The sequence below is a fragment of the Penicillium samsonianum genome (genome assembly GCF_028829775.1).
Source record: "Penicillium samsonianum strain IBT 33392 chromosome Unknown utg000001l_segment0_segment0, whole genome shotgun sequence".
Lineage (NCBI taxonomy): Eukaryota > Fungi > Ascomycota > Eurotiomycetes > Eurotiales > Aspergillaceae > Penicillium > Penicillium samsonianum.
In genome coordinates, this window is record NW_026643259.1 from 2748058 (window position 1) to 2766323 (window position 18266).

General features: G+C 47.2%; 10 protein-coding genes across 10 annotated transcripts; 8 read left to right on the top strand and 2 right to left on the bottom strand.

The window, feature by feature from the left end:
* Nucleotides 1–1235: 1235 nt before the first annotated feature.
* Nucleotides 1236–1920, top strand: N7471_001062 (uncharacterized protein; the record flags this gene model as incomplete). The annotated part of the gene is made up of 3 exons (XM_057273783.1): nucleotides 1236–1509; nucleotides 1567–1775; nucleotides 1831–1920. 3 exons carry the CDS (start codon nucleotides 1236–1238, stop codon nucleotides 1918–1920), a joined length of 573 nt encoding a protein of 190 aa, XP_057141962.1.
* Nucleotides 1921–2232: 312 nt separating this feature from the next.
* On the bottom strand, nucleotides 2233–3138 carry N7471_001063 (uncharacterized protein; the record flags this gene model as incomplete). The annotated part of the gene is made up of 1 exon (XM_057273784.1): nucleotides 2233–3138. One exon carries the CDS (start codon nucleotides 3136–3138, stop codon nucleotides 2233–2235), a length of 906 nt encoding a protein of 301 aa, XP_057141963.1.
* Nucleotides 3139–3563: 425 nt separating this feature from the next.
* On the top strand, nucleotides 3564–4206 carry N7471_001064 (hemerythrin domain-containing protein; the record flags this gene model as incomplete). The annotated part of the gene is made up of 3 exons (XM_057273785.1): nucleotides 3564–3653; nucleotides 3712–3855; nucleotides 3922–4206. 3 exons carry the CDS (start codon nucleotides 3564–3566, stop codon nucleotides 4204–4206), a joined length of 519 nt encoding a protein of 172 aa, XP_057141964.1.
* Nucleotides 4207–4701: 495 nt separating this feature from the next.
* N7471_001065 (uncharacterized protein) lies at nucleotides 4702–5049 on the top strand (the record flags this gene model as incomplete). The annotated part of the gene is made up of 2 exons (XM_057273786.1): nucleotides 4702–4765; nucleotides 4826–5049. The coding sequence occupies 2 exons, from the start codon at nucleotides 4702–4704 to the stop codon at nucleotides 5047–5049; spliced, it is 288 nt and encodes a 95-aa protein (XP_057141965.1).
* Nucleotides 5050–5575: 526 nt separating this feature from the next.
* Nucleotides 5576–5983, top strand: N7471_001066 (uncharacterized protein; the record flags this gene model as incomplete). Its single annotated transcript, XM_057273787.1, has 2 exons — nucleotides 5576–5649; nucleotides 5791–5983. The coding sequence occupies 2 exons, from the start codon at nucleotides 5576–5578 to the stop codon at nucleotides 5981–5983; spliced, it is 267 nt and encodes an 88-aa protein (XP_057141966.1).
* A 1231-nt stretch (nucleotides 5984–7214) lies between these two features.
* N7471_001067 (uncharacterized protein) lies at nucleotides 7215–8119 on the top strand (the record flags this gene model as incomplete). The annotated part of the gene is made up of 4 exons (XM_057273788.1): nucleotides 7215–7373; nucleotides 7565–7613; nucleotides 7676–7830; nucleotides 7907–8119. The coding sequence occupies 4 exons, from the start codon at nucleotides 7215–7217 to the stop codon at nucleotides 8117–8119; spliced, it is 576 nt and encodes a 191-aa protein (XP_057141967.1).
* Nucleotides 8120–9419: 1300 nt separating this feature from the next.
* Nucleotides 9420–9927, top strand: N7471_001068 (uncharacterized protein; the record flags this gene model as incomplete). The annotated part of the gene is made up of 2 exons (XM_057273789.1): nucleotides 9420–9639; nucleotides 9695–9927. The coding sequence occupies 2 exons, from the start codon at nucleotides 9420–9422 to the stop codon at nucleotides 9925–9927; spliced, it is 453 nt and encodes a 150-aa protein (XP_057141968.1).
* Nucleotides 9928–10624: 697 nt separating this feature from the next.
* Nucleotides 10625–12831, top strand: N7471_001069 (uncharacterized protein; the record flags this gene model as incomplete). The annotated part of the gene is made up of 2 exons (XM_057273790.1): nucleotides 10625–11191; nucleotides 11278–12831. The coding sequence occupies 2 exons, from the start codon at nucleotides 10625–10627 to the stop codon at nucleotides 12829–12831; spliced, it is 2121 nt and encodes a 706-aa protein (XP_057141969.1).
* Nucleotides 12832–14284: 1453 nt separating this feature from the next.
* On the top strand, nucleotides 14285–15361 carry N7471_001070 (NmrA/HSCARG family protein; the record flags this gene model as incomplete). Its single annotated transcript, XM_057273791.1, has 3 exons — nucleotides 14285–14458; nucleotides 14563–14974; nucleotides 15033–15361. The coding sequence occupies 3 exons, from the start codon at nucleotides 14285–14287 to the stop codon at nucleotides 15359–15361; spliced, it is 915 nt and encodes a 304-aa protein (XP_057141970.1).
* Nucleotides 15362–15928: 567 nt separating this feature from the next.
* Nucleotides 15929–17923, bottom strand: N7471_001071 (cytochrome P450; the record flags this gene model as incomplete). The annotated part of the gene is made up of 5 exons (XM_057273792.1): nucleotides 15929–16109; nucleotides 16308–16465; nucleotides 16521–16631; nucleotides 16693–17588; nucleotides 17665–17923. 5 exons carry the CDS (start codon nucleotides 17921–17923, stop codon nucleotides 15929–15931), a joined length of 1605 nt encoding a protein of 534 aa, XP_057141971.1.
* Between the last annotated feature and the right edge of the window lie 343 nt (nucleotides 17924–18266).

The window sequence follows — 18266 nt, forward strand, 5'->3', positions numbered from 1 at the left end:
CATGGTTCTTACACTTGCTATTACTTTTGCGCGAAAAGGGTTTACGAGCCTTTCTGTGCTGCCGGACGTTGCGTTCGACCGACACAGGTATGGCCTGGAAGACGGTTCTTTGCTAGCACCTTTATGGTTCGAAGCCTTTCTATGATCGCGGACGTCGCGTCCAACGAACATAGGTATGGCTTGAGGAGGACATTCACACTTACGTTTAACACATTTGCAATTACATTTCGCATGTACTTAGTTTTCACGGCCCACTTGCAACGCAGGCCGTCTATGAGCGTCGACCGAGGACGGTCGACACCTCAGGGTGTCGGCAGATGTCACTGTCAGGTGACTCTGCCACGTTGACGACCCCTGCTCATAGAACAGCCGTGGTAGACATAATGAATACATCATCTTTGCTTCCCCTTAGCTTTCAGCGCTTACAAGAAATGTGGAGATGCATGAATTTGTATGGTATCAAAAGTTTCATATTTACATTACACTGTATAGAACGGCGTAGAAAGCGGTGCTAATCCAGGCATTCAAGCATCAAGTCACTTACCAAAAGGAGGCAACTCTCTAGGTAGCTACCTAGATATGTACATATTGTAGTGGGGGACATAGTCCTCCCTCACTATGTATTGGCCTTGCCTGCCCTTCCTTTCTTTCCAAGGTTTTGAAGTTTGGTTATGTAAGTATCGATGTACAGAGGTTTAAAGTAGCAGATAGTTACAGATTGACAATACACACTCCTACACCCATCTGAATTCACTTCCTGGACTGCCGTCCCAGTTCTCTTTGTATGCTTTGGTTGGTATGAAGCTGAATTACGAGTGCTGAATCGACCCGTATGCCAGAGAGCATACTGCCTAGAGCGTTCCCCTCTTCAATATGTACATAACTAGTTATATAAAATGATAAGAACAAGAATTTCAACGGACAACTTTAGTAACCATAATGTGCACTTTTGTGTGGGATTCGCCAAACCAGTATGATATATGATTTCGGCTTCGCTGGCTAGGGGTAAATGATATGTACCATGGACCTTTTTCTCGCTCTCTGATAGCTTAGGTAACCTAGTGATCATCCATAGAATGATATTGATTAATCCCTCTAGCTTTTATAATGTCTTTATAGAATAGTTCCTAGTATCATGAATCTTACTAGTTTACTACCCAGTGGTACTACTTGCTCGATCGCAATCGTCTCTTGACCCTTTGGTTTCTCAAATTACGCAAAGCGGCGGCTCTGCCATGGGCGTCCCTACGGACGTCAGCAACTCTACAAGCATGACCTCGACAATCGACCAAATCAAGGCCAAGTTTGGTCCTGATTTCACAATCGCCGCGGCCATTTACAACGTGGCAAGCAAATTCACGAGAAAACCTTTCTTGGAACAAAGCCAGGAAGACTTTCTCGGGAGCCTTGAGCCATCTGTTAAGGGTGCTTTTAACTTCGCCCAGGCTACACTGCCCCTGATGCTCAATGCCGAAAAGGGACAGTCTCCGCCCACTCTCATTTTCACCGGTATCGGATACTTTTCCTAATTGATTTGACCAAACATTTTCTTACTAATTCTAATAGGCGCAACGGCTGCACTGAAAGGAGGATCCGGGCTTTCCGGCTTTGCTATGAGCAAGTTTGGAATCCGTGCTATGTCACAGTCTCTCGCGCGTGAATTCGGCCCGAAGGGTGTTCATGTCTCACATGCGATTATTGATGGCATCATTGACACCGAGAAGACCAAGGGCTATCTTAGTGATGTCCCAGATGGAAAAATCGATCCTGAATGGGTAAGTGAAATGGGATCTAAAGGCGACCAGTTCTCACACTAATCAACAATCACAGATTGCGGAATCTTACTGGTTTTTGCACTCACAGCCAAGGACTTCGTTTACTCATGAGATTGATCTCAGACCGTATGCAGAGACTTGGTGAGAAACTAAAGATTGATCAGGATGATTGTCTTTTATAACCAGTGCCTTTTAATTGAGAGTGATCTTTATAGTGTAACCAATCGAAAGCTTATGCAGCTAAAGCGAGATGTAGTGCCAAACTAGGAAATTGATTCAAAAATTAAAATACAAAATTATGATATCCTTACCTTAGTGAGAAACACAAGCGACATATCACCAACCAAGCCAGCGCCGACCACATTATCACTCGCAATTAATAGAACGGACATCTAGTTGGACAGATGTTCAACAGATAGACACGTTCCAATTACCTCTCCAAAATGCTGACAGACACTCATGCCTTGTTCTTATGCTCTCGGAAGAAATCCTCCACTTTAGTCCAAGTCAGGTCGGGGTATCGGTCATTATCGAGCGGGTCAAGTTTCCCGGCCCCAGAAAACATATTCGCCATGTACTGCATGCCCTGCCAAGCAGGGAATACATCATTCTCACCACCAAACAGACGCATAACCCGAATCATGAATTCCATGGATCCCACGGTCCCCATCCATGAGGGCTTATATTGCGTACCTTCGACATTGGTCTGCGCCTGGGCGATGTCCTTCACGTTGACGGTATCGCTAGCAATGCGAAGGAAATTGGGCGTGGGGTTGGGGTCTGCGGCCACAGCAGCTGTGTACGCAGCCGTGTCCACCATGGTAGTAAAATCGAGCAGCTGTGTCGTCTGCCCGATATATGCGACCTTACGGCTCTTATGATTGATCATGGGCCAGTCGCCGACCAAGAGATCCATGAAGCCGCCGTTGAGTATACTCGTCCATTTGATACCGGACTTCTTCAACTGGGCATGGAACTCGCGGCGGAGGTCGAGGTTGCGGTTGGATCCAGGCTTTGTCTTGGTGAAGTCAAGAGAAAAGTCCGAAGGGATGAATCTAGGCACCTTTGCGGCTACAGAGGCCTCGAGAAGTTTGCCCTGAACGCCGTGGATGACATCTCTCAATCCCTGGAGCGTAGACACGACACACATGGCTCCATTTAGTTCGCGGGTCAGAGCTGGGACCGCGGAGAGATCCACCGGGGCGATGGTCACGCCGGCGTCACGGAGCTTTTGGGTGCGGGAGGGATCGGTGTTGGGGCGGACGAGAGCTTTCACGGCCACACCTCGTTTGATCAGTGCCATTGCGACAAGCTGGCCTAGACCACCGGAGGCACCGGCGACGGCGACAAATGGCGAAGTCATTTTGGTTCTCTTTATCGATCAGCTAAGGAAAGCGCCTTTTTATCTGCATAAATAATTCTAAGCTACTCGATTACCACGCAAAATTTGCCTTCAAATTCTCAACTCCAAAGGGGCTCGCTAGCGACTTAGTCATGACGGTGGTTCGGGCCCGAGATGAACCCCGGGGACCCGAAGTGGCCACGCTCATAAATAGAGATCTTATTGAAGATAGAATATAGCGAGTCATGCAGAATCTGATTATGTCAACTCGGCCTATCGCCTTTATGCGATTACCGATTTACCAATTCCATTCTTGGTTCCTTTATCACACACCAAGAACCAGGATTCAAATCAGGTCTGGTATCACATCATTACAAAATAGAAATAAAAGAGGAAGAGTATCGACAGGAATTATCCCGACTATTTATCAACTCTCCCACTTCACAATGGCCAGTCACTCCTCCTCGGGTCTTCCGCCCCTAAGCGACCATGAATATAAGCTATACAACCGCATGGCGGATAATATGCAAGCATTGGTGCGTGCCCTGTCTACAGCGTTTATACTCTAAACGGTTGCGCTAATTAACTCCACAGCATCAGTGGTTTCGTGTGCGATGGAACATAATTTACGACGTGGCAGCATCATCACAACGCCCCGCTGGCATGTCTATCAAGAGCTACCTTAACATGTGTTTGGAATTTTGTGAAAATCTCGAGACACACCACAAGATTGAAGAGGTAATAACTCATAGAAAACAGTTCCTACTTGATGATACTTGGCTCGGTTGAGTAACAAATTTGCAGATCCGTGTCTTTCCATACCTCGCGACGCGCATGCCTGCTTTTGCCAACCGGGATCAATTGATTGAGCAGCATAAAGTCATTCATAAAGGCCTCGAAAGATTCGAGTCGCATGTTCGCAATTGCTTACAAGGTAATGCCGATCTACGGTGGAATGAGATTAAAGGGATCTTGGATGCGTTCGGAACGACACTCTGGGATCATTTGGACGATGAGGTCAGGGAATTGGGGGCTGAGCAGACTCGGAAGTACTGGTCAAAGGAGGAAATGAGTAGAATGCCGATGTGAATTATATTATCACCAAATATTAGAGATTCATAAATATTGAATTTGCACTCCAGCATTGAACAGAAACATCAAGGGATTATGCTAAGGGGAAGCTTTGCGTTATCTCATTGATCATATACAAGTTACCAGCTTTTCGTTCACATGGTGATAGGAGTGCTCGTTGTTCGGTGTTTACTTTGTACTGCACGATCTTATATACTATGTAACCGGCCCATACCGGCTCTCGTAATTTTGGTAGTGGCTTTTGTGGCGAGGGTCTGTAACTTTCGTAAGAGGATTACAAGAGCACAGACCTCAGACATTTAGTCGGGGCTCGGCATTACAGTTGAGGCCGATGTATTTATCGGAAGGCTGGGTCCACCGGGACCTTTACCATCAACATTAACAAACCTTTGCCCGTTGTATCTTATATTGTTCTACAATAATAAGTGGATTTAGAGGAAATTTCTCATGCCTCTTCCTATGAGAAATATCATGAAACCTATCCCAATTATAATGTGCGGCAAATCTGCGCATGTTGCCGTTGGTGTGAAGGAAGGCATCAGACCGGCATATGAAGGTGAGCTATTGACTCCAGATAGTTCTGTTTTGATCATTCCAATAGCTAACCAACTTAAAGCGCTCCATGTGGTTCAGTCTGTGGAAGCTGGGGTGAGGGACATTCCATCCCTTTTGGAAGGACTCGCTCCTCCATCCAAGGAGTGGGCAAACCTTGGAACTCAGGAGTACGGAAAAAAGTCGCAGCAGTCGTCGCTGGAGGTGGATACAACAATGAGGACTTTGAACGGCTACGAAAGGCTGGGGAGGGGAAAAGCAGTATACCGTGGCTGCGTCACGATATAAGCAAGGAGATTGACCCAAGGCAACCTAGGCCCAAAGTTGGGGTTGACTACGGCGAGCAGGTTGCGAAGAAAATTGTGAAGTGCTTACAAGACCTGGAAAAAGATAAAAAGATGAATAAGGATGGTGTATATTGGTTTTAGGCAATATTATACAACTCTTTCTTTCGAACAGAGCTGGATTCACCTCAGGTGAACACAATACATTCCGGCAGGCTTCCAAAATAATTCTCAAGCTGCCAACAGGATAGTTCTCCTTCTCCTCTCCGGCCTCTCGACTTAATGAAAAGTTTCCCCGCCACTCACATCGAAAATTTGTCCACTGATAAATGAAGCCTCGGGGCTGGAAACTAAGCAGAGAAGGCGTGCGCAATGTCGTCGGCAGCAGACGGCCACGGATCATGAAAAAAAAGTCTGGCTCCTTGCTTGAAGTACGATACGGGCCATTAGGAAACTTGAGGGCTGTGTTTATTAGCCTCAAGTGCCCACTGAAGGGGTAAACTGTATTATTTACTCGTTCCAGATTCTCCATGGATCATCTCCTCTTCGTATCGCGCGATAGCTCCAGTTATACCCCAGTTGAACAATTGATTGTAAAGCCACGGTTGGATGCAGTTTTGTATTGCTGTAGGCATAGTGAGCACTCTTAGCACATCCGCCGTGCTGTTGTACGTCTTTCTAGTAGTGCTAATTTTAGTGAGACGATACATAGAGGTAGTTATAGTTTCTAGGACTTACCGCGCAGAAACACCCTCGTCAAAGACCTCGAACGCAGTGTCTTCCTAGCCACGAGGGACGTCGTGGAAGACAAATTCGCGGTATTCCTGCACTTGGGCAATGGAAGCGAGGCAATCTTTGAAAGACTCAAGATCTTCGAAGTCTTCGCACGATTGCTGTGTGATCAACGAGGATGGCTGAGGAGGAGGGGTATCGTCTGACATGGTGAGGAGAGTAAAGGTGAACAGCAGCAGGGTTTTGTGAAGTGGAAAAGGACCCAGTTAGTCAAAAGGGAAAGAACGTCGTCAAACTGGAAAGAATGTGGACTCTGGAAACCTGAGGTAATGACTAGGGCCAGAATGAATCACAGCCCCCGATGCTTGGGTTATCAAGTTGAGGTGAGGTGTATAGGCAGGAGGTGTGGAAGGAAGAAACGAGACGATGCTGTAACTTGCTCCCCCCCTTCCGGGTACCTAGCAGGTGTAACTACATAGTAATAGATCATAATTAAATTAAAGTTTTTGTCGAATACCATGGCTAAATCCTAGTACATGCCCAATGGAATACCGAGTATTTTACCCGGAAAATCACATATCACCTTGGTTTGGCGAATCCCACACAAAGCGCACATTATGGTATTATGGTTACTAAGGTTGTCCGTTGAAATTCTTGTTCTAATCATTTTATATAGTTATGTACATATGTACATATGTAGGTAGCTACCTAGAGAGTTGCCCCCTTTTAGTAAGTGACTTGATGCCTGAATGCCTGGATTAGCACAGCTTTCTACTCCGTTCTATACAGTGTAATGTAAATATGAAGCTTTTGATACCATACGAATCCATGCATCTCCATTTTTCAGGTGGTTTACTACATGCCGGCACAAAATAACTAGGCCCGATTACTAGTCTAGTTTGATTTTTTCTCCCGTTCTAAAATAAGGCATTCGGGCATCAACACCTTCCTAAAAGGGGGTTTGAACCCTAAGCGCTATAAGATTGGGTCCAGGGTACGGCAGTCTCTAACCCCAGTGCGCCATAACTGATTTCATCTGATTATAAGTAGACAAGAGAAAAAAAGGGACGAATTGGTAGAAGAATGTAGCGTACATATATGATTTTTACTGAAGTGAGGAAATAGCAATCAGCTGGAACTTACCAGTATCAAATTTGAATCTATTCTCACATTTTACTTTCAGAACATCGTTTATACAACTTCTCTAACTCTCACTCTTTGAAAGGTCATGCATATACTTTCTCCCATTTTCACTCATATACGCTCAAAAAGAGGGTGTGATCCATCTGACTGGACTCCCGAATTCCACACCTGATCCGTTGTGATCAATCCCGGCTTCAACGGAAGTACCGCGCACCAAGCCTATGATAGCCGCCCTGGCTCAAGGAATGTGGACGACGAGGTGTGGATAATAGGTCTGTATCCAGATCTCTGTATATGAGGAAGGATAGCACGAGTGAGATGAAAGGCGGCGTCAAGATTTACCGACATCATGCGGCGATAGGTTTCGGTCGTCATGTCGTTGAAAAGATAGAACAGATAGATTCTAGCAATGTTGGCAAGGATGTCGATCTTTTGGAATTGACGATCTCTGCCGTAGGTTTTCTAGGTATAAATACCTATCCCCTCACCTTTCCTTTCCTTTCCTTTCTCTCTCCACTCTCTATGCTATCCGTCCGTCTTTTTCTTTTAGCGCGTAGCAGAACCCCTGCTAACAACCCGTTTCTAAGTGGGATTCATCCATATGATTACCTTTTGAATACTACTAAACACTAATAACCCTATAGAATCAAAGGTTAGTCCACCTCTTCTTTTCCCTCTTCTCTTCCCTTCCCGGTAAGATGAACGAGTAAGACCCTACTCGATTCCTATACGAGCTACACTAATACCTCGAGTAGAGCACCTGCTGTCCCTAGGCGACGTGGAACTCCCACCAGGCGAATGGGCCGAGTATGCTATCTCCCTTCTATGGGATGCCGCGAGACGCGGCACCTACGTCCGAACCGACCTCCTCGCAATCCTCCGTGGCCATGAACTTCAACGCGAGGTGGTGGTCTGAATGCCCCATTTCTGCCGAACGTTAGTGTTTTCACTTCAACTCACTGCCTGCAACTCCGTAACACTTACAGTGTATCCCCCTTGCGAGTTCCTCTAATGCGTGTATGAAGAATGGATATATGAATGATTCTACGACAGTCAACCAACAACTCGTCTTTAAACGACGTGATCTTCTTGGGCCAGGGTATGATAATCCCAACGGTTCCCTCTTCTTCGATCTTGATCTTTTACCAGACTTTGCAAGTCGTGCTCTTGAACGTATGAACCTTGTACCCGCCATTTAAAGGGGTTTCGGCTTCGCTGGCTAGGGATAAATGATGTGTACCATGGACTATTTTCTCGCTCTATTAGCTTAGGTGACCTAGTGGTTATCCACAGAATGATACCGATTAATCCCTCTGGCTTTATAATGTCTGTATAGAATATTTCCTGGTATCATTAATCTTGCTGGTATACTATACGTATTTTAGCGATGTTGCCCTGGCCATGTCCGAAAATCAAGTTATGGCCGCCTAAGGCGTCACTCACACCACTACGAGCAAAAAAGCTTGAAGATATCATGCCAGATTCTATTCTCTGCGAAACATCAAAGATAGATGACAATAGACAAGCGGCTAGTGGATTGGAAGACATGTTTAGGGGTATGAAGTATGGGTTGAATGAGACAACCGAACTTTGTTTCTTGATGAATAGCTAACCGCAATCACAGTTCCATGAAACGACTGCATTGTTAACAGATTTGTGGGTGACTGGGTTTATTAGATACGACAGGACTCGAGACTGCGACATGGATAATTGGAAAAGTCGGATGCAACCGAGAGAAATACATTCGGACGTAAAGATTCTAGTTCGTACAAAAAGGGTTCAGTTTGCTTAATTCACGTGACGGTAGTGAGGGTAGTAGGATGGACCGTCTTGCTACCATGCAACAAACCCACTAACTCCTGTAGGTGGGTTTGGTTGAGCGCGTAGTTTTGAGGATAGGCTGGATGTGATTGAGATAAATCAACCACACTAGGCTGGGCATAAAGTTTCTGCCCTGAAGCAAATTGAATTGGTGGTCGGGAGATAAGAGGCACCGAAACGGCCTCAGCCACGCTAGTTGAGCTGGTCCGATGTGTTTCTATGTCGTTAATCGAAGAATGACGGGCACGAATGTGTCGAGTGAGTGTCACTAACCTATTCAGCACTCAGTTGATACTTAGGTAGGAATGAGATTATTAGATAACACATACTTGCGACCAAACAACTTGCCACAGCTTTCCCAGGCGAACGGGTTCTCCCGGGCGTGAGAGCGCAGATGTCTCGTCAAATGTTCCTTTTTGGAAAACAGGTTAGAACACAATGAGCAGGCATGATTGCGTCTTGACTTTCCCATATCAGCCATAGAGGTGCGGTATGCAGCAGAGAAGGTGTTCACGATTTGGCCTTCGCATTTTGTCAGCCGCCGCTCTTCGGCATTCTGTTCTATGCCGAGCAACACACGCCTCAAGAAACTATTGTCTATTTTTGTTTTTCGTCTCGATATATATCCAGGTCAGTGAGCGTGAGCCACACAATTTCTCAATTTCTTTCTCTTTCAAGATGGCTGACAAGAAGCTAAAGGATAACCTGTCGCGTGTCAAAGCTCCGTCTCCTCTAGGCAAGTCGATCTTTGTCGGACTTCGTTTGACAGATGCAGTTTGGCAATACGCATTTCTCCATCGTGGTTGGGCATCTCGGCTAGTTAAACGACTTGGTGGAATGCTTCTACAGGTTCTGGATGCCTCTAGTGGCCGGCTGAACCCTTACTACCAGTCTTGTTGTCATTGCCCTCATCTCAGAGCAAGAGCTTTCTAGTGGACTAGGCCTCGGTATAGGGTCCTTCAACACCGTCTTCAACTCGACAAACATCCTTCTTTCCGTCTGGTCCCTCACCTCCCAATCGCCTTCCGATGGTTCCCTTCGTGTCCAGCTCACGGCCTCAGTAGCTATCGGCGTTTGCGCTTACACTATCGGTATCTTGACGGAGTTGGTATCCGAACTCCAGCCCCGTCCCTTCAAGAAAGACACTAGCAACAAAGGAAAGCCGTATAGAGGCGGACTGTTCTAGCTCGCGACAAATATCAACTACGGAGCCTATACATTGTGGCGTGCTGGATTTGCGCTGGCAACTGGAGGCTGGGCATGGGGACTATTTAACTTTTCCATTTTCTTCTATGACTTCGTTACTCGTGGAGTCCCAGTCCTCGACGAGTATTGCACTCAAAGAGTATACTTGTTTCCCCCCCCGGGGGGGTTAATCACCTTGTCCTCTGATTTACTTGCTTACCATCGGATTATTTGTACGGAGAGCCTTGGACAGAAATAAGAAATAAAAACACGCCTTCATTACCGCTTGTTGCCGGGGATATATTAAAGAATACAAAGAGGAACTGAGGACCAAATGGATCAAATGGATCAAGGTTGGTTGTGTATGCCCGGGGGGTATAAATGGGCCAATAGAGTCGAGGGGATTGGCCTGTCCAATGTTTACACAATGAATTTTGAATTATTTCAGTGCCATTCCTTTTTTTGTAGTACTCATGTATAACAATTCGATTATAGGTGATAACTACCAGTAGCCTATTGGGGGTCCGGGGTGAAGATCCCCGGGCTCTACCTAGGGCTCCGTGAATAATTACATAATCAAAGAACGGGCCCGCGGGCACAAAGCCGTGGACGTCATAAAACAAATTATTGCAAGGATTATATCTTGGCGTTTCAAACATCTTCAACTCTCTCCAGGGTCAAATCATGATGCTTACCAAATGGTCCAACCAGCCAATCCTGTGAACTCCAATCTTCCCCGCGAAGGAGTATCGACCTTACTCCATCGCAGTTGCAATGCCTGCAATCGTAGGAAGGTCCGATGCAACAAGAAATCTCCGTGCGATAACTGCGTGAGACTCGGATTTGAGTGTACATTTCCACCACCTGGACGCAAGGCCCGGACAAAACCAACAAAAACATCTAAGTCTGAGTTGATCTCGCGATTAAGCCTATTGGAGCAGGAAGTCCAGAAGCTCGGCGCGCAAAACGTTGGGGGTGATATCCCTGTGGACAACCTGGAATATCAGGACATCGAAGAGACCCCGGAGAGCAGCCACACTGCAACTTCAGGGCCATTGAAGGCCCCTGTGGATGTAGAAGCGGAGGCTGAAGAGGGGGTTGAAGAGGAGGGAACTGGGATCCATGGGGGTCATGCTTCACCAGCGCCGGCCCCCGGCACATTGGAAAACACATTGGGACACCAATTTGGACGGCTGGTCATCGACAGAAGCAGTGGGACAAGCCGATATGTTGACCATCGGGTTCTGACAGATCTGGGAGATCAGGTAAATTGTGCCCCTCTCTCCCTACGTATACCGTATCGAGGCTTTACAAACAACTTGCTGAGTTCCTTTCGTGATCGGCTCTGAAGATTAAGGAACTACGTGATGCTTTCGATTCCCCATCATCGCCCACACCATCGTTCGAGGAAGATACTTCATCTCCAGGTTCCACTGCGGCGTACTCGGAAACACATAGCCCTTTCATATTCGGTTATCGTTCTTCAGTTTCTTCGCTACTCGAATACCATCCGTCGCCAACCGTGAGCCATCTACTTTTGGAGGTATTCGAAGAGAACATAGCACCTATAATCTCAATCATTCACAAACCAGCTTTGAGGACCCTTATCCAAACATCATGCACAAATCCTGAGGAGCTTGATCGAAGCTCGGAAGCATTGGTCTTTTCTGTGTACTTCGCTGCAGCCTCGAGCATGACACCGGAACAATGTCTCTCCAAGTTAGCTGAAGATCACGCTGTCGTGGTCAAGCGATACCGCTTCACTGTTGAGCAGGCTCTAGCGCGCGCAGGCTTCTTCCATACTCACAAACTGCTTGTGTTGCAAGCAGCCGTCCTTTTCTTAACCTGTGCTTGTCATCCAAAAGACACACAATTCGTGTGGACCATGATAGCCGTGGTTACCCGGCTTGGGCTTGGTCTAGGGCTCCATCGTGACGGTAGTCACTTTGGCCTTAGTCCCTACGAAACAGAAATGCGGCGCCGAGTCTGGTGGTACATTTATCTATTAGATGTTCAATCATGCGAGTTTCAAGCAACGAGTCCCCAGATTCGAGAAGGGGACTACGACACGCGATTACCGTTGAATATAAACGATGATGACTTGTCTCCGGATATCGTGGATATTCCGCAAGAACGGACTGGCTTTACGGAAATGACATTAACCCTGGTCCGCTGTGAGATACTAATCTCCCGTCGCAAATCCATGCAAATGACAAGCCCAGGGCCTGATGGACCGAACATTTTGTTTAAGAACCGCAATCTTGCAATAGATGAGTCCAAGCGGCTCCTTGACGAACGATATCTCCAGTTTTGTGACCTCAGCATCCCTATTCATTGGGTGGCAGCAACGATTGCACGAGTTGCACTTGCAAGGCTATGGCTGGTTTCACATTTCTCGCTCCTGACCGCGCAAGGCTTCGAAGCAAACAAGTGGCCCGACCGATGCGAAATTCTTATCTTAACGGCCATCGAGGTCCTCGAGTTCGTCTATTTGCTTGAGACCAATGAGAACACCGCCAAATGGTCCTGGCTTTTCCAGGGGTATGTGCAATGGCAACTGTTTGCATTTGTTTTATCGGAACTCTGTGTACGCCAGGGCTCCTCGTTGTCCGATCGTGCGTGGACCGTTGTAAACCGGGTTTGGGAGCGGTGGAATCAGACAAGGACTCACAAAGGTGGGCTGATCATGCGACCACTCGAACGTCTGATGAAACGGGCTTCTGCGATGCGGACTCGTCAGCTAAATTTGGAGCTGGCTCCTTCTATTGGTCCCAACCCGACCGACATGGAAATCGCAGACTCGGTAATGATGGATCAATTAGACGACTTGCCTGGTGATTTTATGGCTGTGGATGCCGCATCCTTGGACATATTCAGGGACGTGGTGACTAATTTGGGGCTATGACACGGCGATGGGCAATCCACTGGCCGGAACATGGCTTGGTGTAAAGAAGGAAGGGATCCTTGGGGGACTACCGTATGCATGGGCGGAATCTAATGGATACCTAGAACTGGTTAGTTTGTGCCCGGTCCTTCGGGACTGTTCTGAGTCCCGACTATAATTAACGTGTATTGCCGATCCCGAGGCCCCGATCTCGGAGACTGATGCATCATGTACGGGGTTACTTCGTACATAGTTAACACTGCCAAGCTGCACATCTAGCCCATATACTAGATTTAGAAGCATTTATCCCACTAAAACACTATTACGTTAATAAAACTACAAGTAGCTATCTAGGTCTATCTAGAATGTCTTTCGTGGGCAGCGCGTAATTCACTGTTTTCGTTTGCCAAAATTGTGACTCCTTGTATTGCGGTGCTAGCAGCCTTTCACTGCCCGATTAAGCGCGCGAACGGACGGGCTTAGTAGACTCCTTGGTCTCTCACGAAGTAATGCTTTTGAAGATACTTACCGACGTTGCTGCTTTGGCGTTTGAGGTGTTAGTCGAAAACACCGTAATAGAGCGGATATCAAGAGGCTGTAGAGGAAATGATGAATATACGATTTGTAGACTGGAATTATATCGTTTTAATTGTAAAGTTGGTTGAATTTTGGTGTTACTTAATTGACTTCCGTGAGAGTATCAAACGTCGATACCCTCCCTCAAGCTTTTTGGGTCATCAAAGGTCTGTATGCTCGCACTCATCCTGAAGCGCTAGTCGATTGCTCCCCTAGTTCAGTCAATATATGACAATTGGCGCATGTCTCGCTACGCATATTTATACCGCGGAGATCTCTCTGCCTTGGTGCCTCGAATTCAAGGATCCAAGGCTGCCATATTATGGCCTGAGGCACCACACGTGCCGAGATAGCTAACGTAAATATATACGTCATCCTTGGGGCACGTGAAGAACTGAGATCTACGCTCGGTGCTCGGGACTGGCCTCAAGGCCGGGGGTGATGAAGCAACAACCACCCAGCTTCCCATCTTAGACAAATCAAATGCGAAATTGTCGCTGTAGTTTCGCTCCCGTGGGTTTTCTCACGAGGGGTGACAATATGACAGGCCTTACGATAACGCTATACGAGGGAGGTAACCGTGAACTTTTACAGGCCTTGCCACGTCCTCGGCCGTCCAGATCCCGATCGACCAATTCCTCAGCTTCAGGTTACTGCGGGGTCTTGCTAAGGTGGTCGGTTTCGAGCTGACGCCGAGCTTATTCACTGATATATTTGCCCGAGAGGGCTCATTCGCCTGTGGCCAAATTTAGCATTTGGAGCTGGACATTAAAATTATAAAAGCTTCCTCGATTCCTAGACTACCTGGACTATATCTTCAACTCACACTGACTGCTTTACTCTGCCTCATATCGCCCAAGTTTCTCTATCCTCTAAGCAAATTTATCAATTCTCCGCCATGTCTAAAGTCATCACTGTTTTCGGTGCCACCGGCAACCAGGGTGGTTCCGTGATCGACGCCATTCTCGCCGATACCCAGCTCTCGAAGGAATTCAAGATCCGGGGTATCACCCGCGACACCACCAAGAAAAAGGCACAAGACCTGGCCAAGCGCGGTGTTGATGTTGTCTCGGTAAGCTTGGATGTTTATTTTTATTTTTATTTTTTTATTCTTCGGTTCTTCCTTGCTCGTCATGTTGGAACATTTATCATGGGTATAGACTGACACTCAAACAGGCCGATCTGGGCTCTGTTGACTCTCTCACCGCGGCGCTGAAGGGATCCCACACTGTGTTCCTCGTCACCAACTACTGGGAGACCATGAACGCCGACATCGAGTACTCCCAAGGCAAGAATGTCACTGATGTCTCCAAGGCCGTTGGTGTTTCCCACCTGATCTTCTCATCTCTCCACCATGTCACGGAGGAGACCAAGGGTCGTCTCACCAATGTTCCTCACTTCGATAGCAAGGCCAATATCGAGAAGTACATTCGTGCTTCTGGCGTTGGATGCAGCTTTGTCCTTCCCGGTTACTACATGAGCAACTTCACCCAGATGCTCGTCCGTGCTGAGGATGGGTCGTACCAGCTCTTCTTCCCGGTTGGAAAGCAGGCCCAGTTCCCTCTCTTTGATGCTGCCCAGGATACAGGTACGACCTCTATTCACTCCCTTCCTCTTTGATATACATTAGCTCACATATCCCCTAGGTCTCTTCGTGAGAGCTGCCCTCAAGCACGGCAACCAGCTAAAGAACAAGCAGATCTTGGCCGCTGCCAAGTACTACACCCCGGAGGAGATCGTGGACACCTTCTCCAAGGTCACTGGCAAGAAGGCCGTCTTTATCCAAGTCTCTGCCGAGCAATACAAAGCCTCCCTACCTGCGGCTATAGCTGATGAGTACCTCGAGAACCAGCTGTTTGTGGAGGAGCCTGGTTACTACCTCGGGGAGCCCCTCGAGCCCAGCCTGAGCCTTCTCGATGCTAAGCCTACCACCTGGGAGGAGTTTGTGAAGAAGAACGTCTCCGCTTGGAAATAGGCCACCTGAAATCGGAATTTGATGTTAATCTGTATCTATCTATCGTTTAACTCAACGTCTTTGATGTGAATTTGCTCAAGTGTTAATTAAATATCAAGTCATGATTATTCAACGAATTTGAATTCGTCAAAAGAAGTACCACTGTATGATATGTAGTCACACAGATGCATATGCAAGGGCAAGAGTCACACTACACTATAAAAAGAAATGGAGGGGGAAAACATGACTCCAAATTACTCCAACATCCATCTTTCTATATGTGGTGTTGTTTCTTTCTCGGTAGTTGAAAACAACCATCAGCGTGGGACGCCTTATACGTCAAAACGCGATCGTACATCTACCTCTCTTGCACAAAGGCTAGAAACCAGTAATAGATGGCATTCATATCAATTGGACCGCCTTGCCCGATAACTCTACGACCTCGACGTATAGCCTTCGATACTAACTCTCATAAACGCGATCAATCAATGTGTTCATATTGATCCGTCCACAGGTGTCATGAAATTCATGACCAAGAGCCCACTTCCTGAGGATTGCCTCTTCACACCTCGACTATTCTCCTTCCTCTCAACCCCCCAAGGCATCGCGAGTAATTTTGACCCGGATACCAGGGCTCGATAGATCAGTCACACCGATGAAACAATCATGGGAGATTTCCACGTCTCGTTCCCAGATTGTGTCGTATAGCTCGAGTTCAAACCGCGTGATTAGATGGGCGATTGTCAGGTATAACTCCGCGTGTGCCAGGCTAATAATGTAGGTTAGTTATTATATACCATTATACACTGATCTCGCTTTCGGAAGAGAGATAAGAAGGGATGGAAAGAAGAAGGCGAAAGGAAAAGGAAAGGAAAGAAGGCGAAAGGAAAGGAAAGGAAAGGAAAGGAAAGGAAAGGAAAGGAAAGGAAAGGAAAGGAAAGGAAAGGAAAGGAAAGGAAAAACGTACTTGATTCCCAAACAAGATCTCGACCCCCGTCCCCATGCCATCAGATATCGCGGCTTCAGCTTGGGGTCATCAATCCATCGCTGTGGATTGAAGCGGAAGGGCTCAGGGAATATTTGAGGGTTTGTGTGGTGGAGGTAGAGGGATTGCATGACAGGTGTCTGATCATAATATCTTTTAGTAATGTTGCGTCTGGAGTAGAAAATGTATACTCACGCCCCGTGGAATCACCCATTGCTTGTAGACAAGTTCCTCTTCCGTTGCGATGCGTGGCATGCGGCTCGAGGCGCCATGAGCTAGTCTGAGACCCTCATTGATGACGGCCGACTGATAGAATAGCCAAACGTTAGTCCTCTAGCACAAATAGACGGCCAAGGTAAATTCATACAAAATAAGGCAAAGCCTCCAGTTCCGTCAGTGTAACAGGCGAATCAGCCGCCGGCATGACAGTACTCAACTCAGCGCGTAGCTTGTCCAAGACATCCTTGTTATGCAACAGATAATAGATCATTACAGCCAGGTTTCTGGCCGTAGTCTCGGTTCCAGCTCCAAGTGCGAGACCAGCCTCCGCATTGAGTCGCTCCGGCGTCTTCTCACTCGCCGGTAAGTCACTGTTCACAATATCCTGAAAGATAGTCCGCGAGTTAGCAGATAACAGACCCTCCTTTTTCGAATTGCCACCTTTCTTCCGACGTTCTTCCGTGGCAACCTGAATAATCTCAATCGGATACTGCAGTTTCTTGGTGAGATTCGCCGTCTCAGGACTAATCCACTTCACAACCTCCGGCGACAGATTATTCAACAGCGGATTCATGAACCAGCTAAACTGCCTTCCCATGGGTCTCATCAATCCCACTGTCCGGAATGCCTCAAGCCAATCTGAACCCCAGTCTTCGCGACCGAGATTACCTATGTCGCCGCCAAGCGCATACGACGAGATGACGTCCATGGTCAGCGCGGCCGTGGCATTGGTCAAATTGACCACCTCACCGCGGGCAAAAGAAGCTGCCAGCCGGCTCTCAAGGCGCTTGACTTTCTCAACTACCATACCTTCCAAGGACTGGATAGCACGCTTGCTGAAGAAGGGGTTTAGGGCTGCGCGTCGCACACGATGCAAGTCGTGGTCCATGGATTGTAGGAGCGACCAGCTCATAGTTCCAGTCTTGGATGCGTGCATGTACCAGGTGTCACGGTCGCGCTTGCGGCGACCACCGGCGTAAATGTCATCAAAGTAGTCTGGGTCATGGATGTGGATGTGGTTCGGGTTGATGCGCACAATAGGGCCTAGCCGTTCTTTTAGTACACGGATACACACTAATATATATATATATTGGTTCTCAACCGGTTCAAGGGAATTTACCGTAGATGTCATGAAGCTCCTTGATCTTCCAGAGGTAGCGATGCTTATATGGCCACAAGTCATAGTATGCCTCGTACCAGAAGCTGGCGGCCGCAAGCTTGGGGCCGGGAAACTTGGCCAGAGGGTGAAGGGTAAGACGATATACATAGAGCAGAATTGCATAGAATGTATATGAGACAAGGAAAAGGCCAATGGCACTCAACGTGGTGAGAGATCCAATTTGGCCCAGGAGGCTTGATTGGGGGGTGTCGTTCCCCATCCTGCTTAATCTTGTGGAGATATAAAGCTACCGTTCAGCTTCAACTCTAGTAGAATTATACTCTCATTATGGCCATTTAGTTGGCGATAGATAGTTCTTACTTGAGCATATCACTTCGCACTATCCCATATTCACCCAGAGCCATCATGCAATTTGTCAGATTGTGGGTTGATCAGCGCATCGGAAGCTACTGAAAGAAGCAGCTTCCGGGCTACGGCAGGGTTTGGCGTGCGAAATTTTGAGACAGGACATCTACCATATGCATCAAGTGTATTCAATTAATAATGTTCGTGCAGATATTGGGATGCAATTCTCATGAGCTGTCAATATGGTGAGGATATAA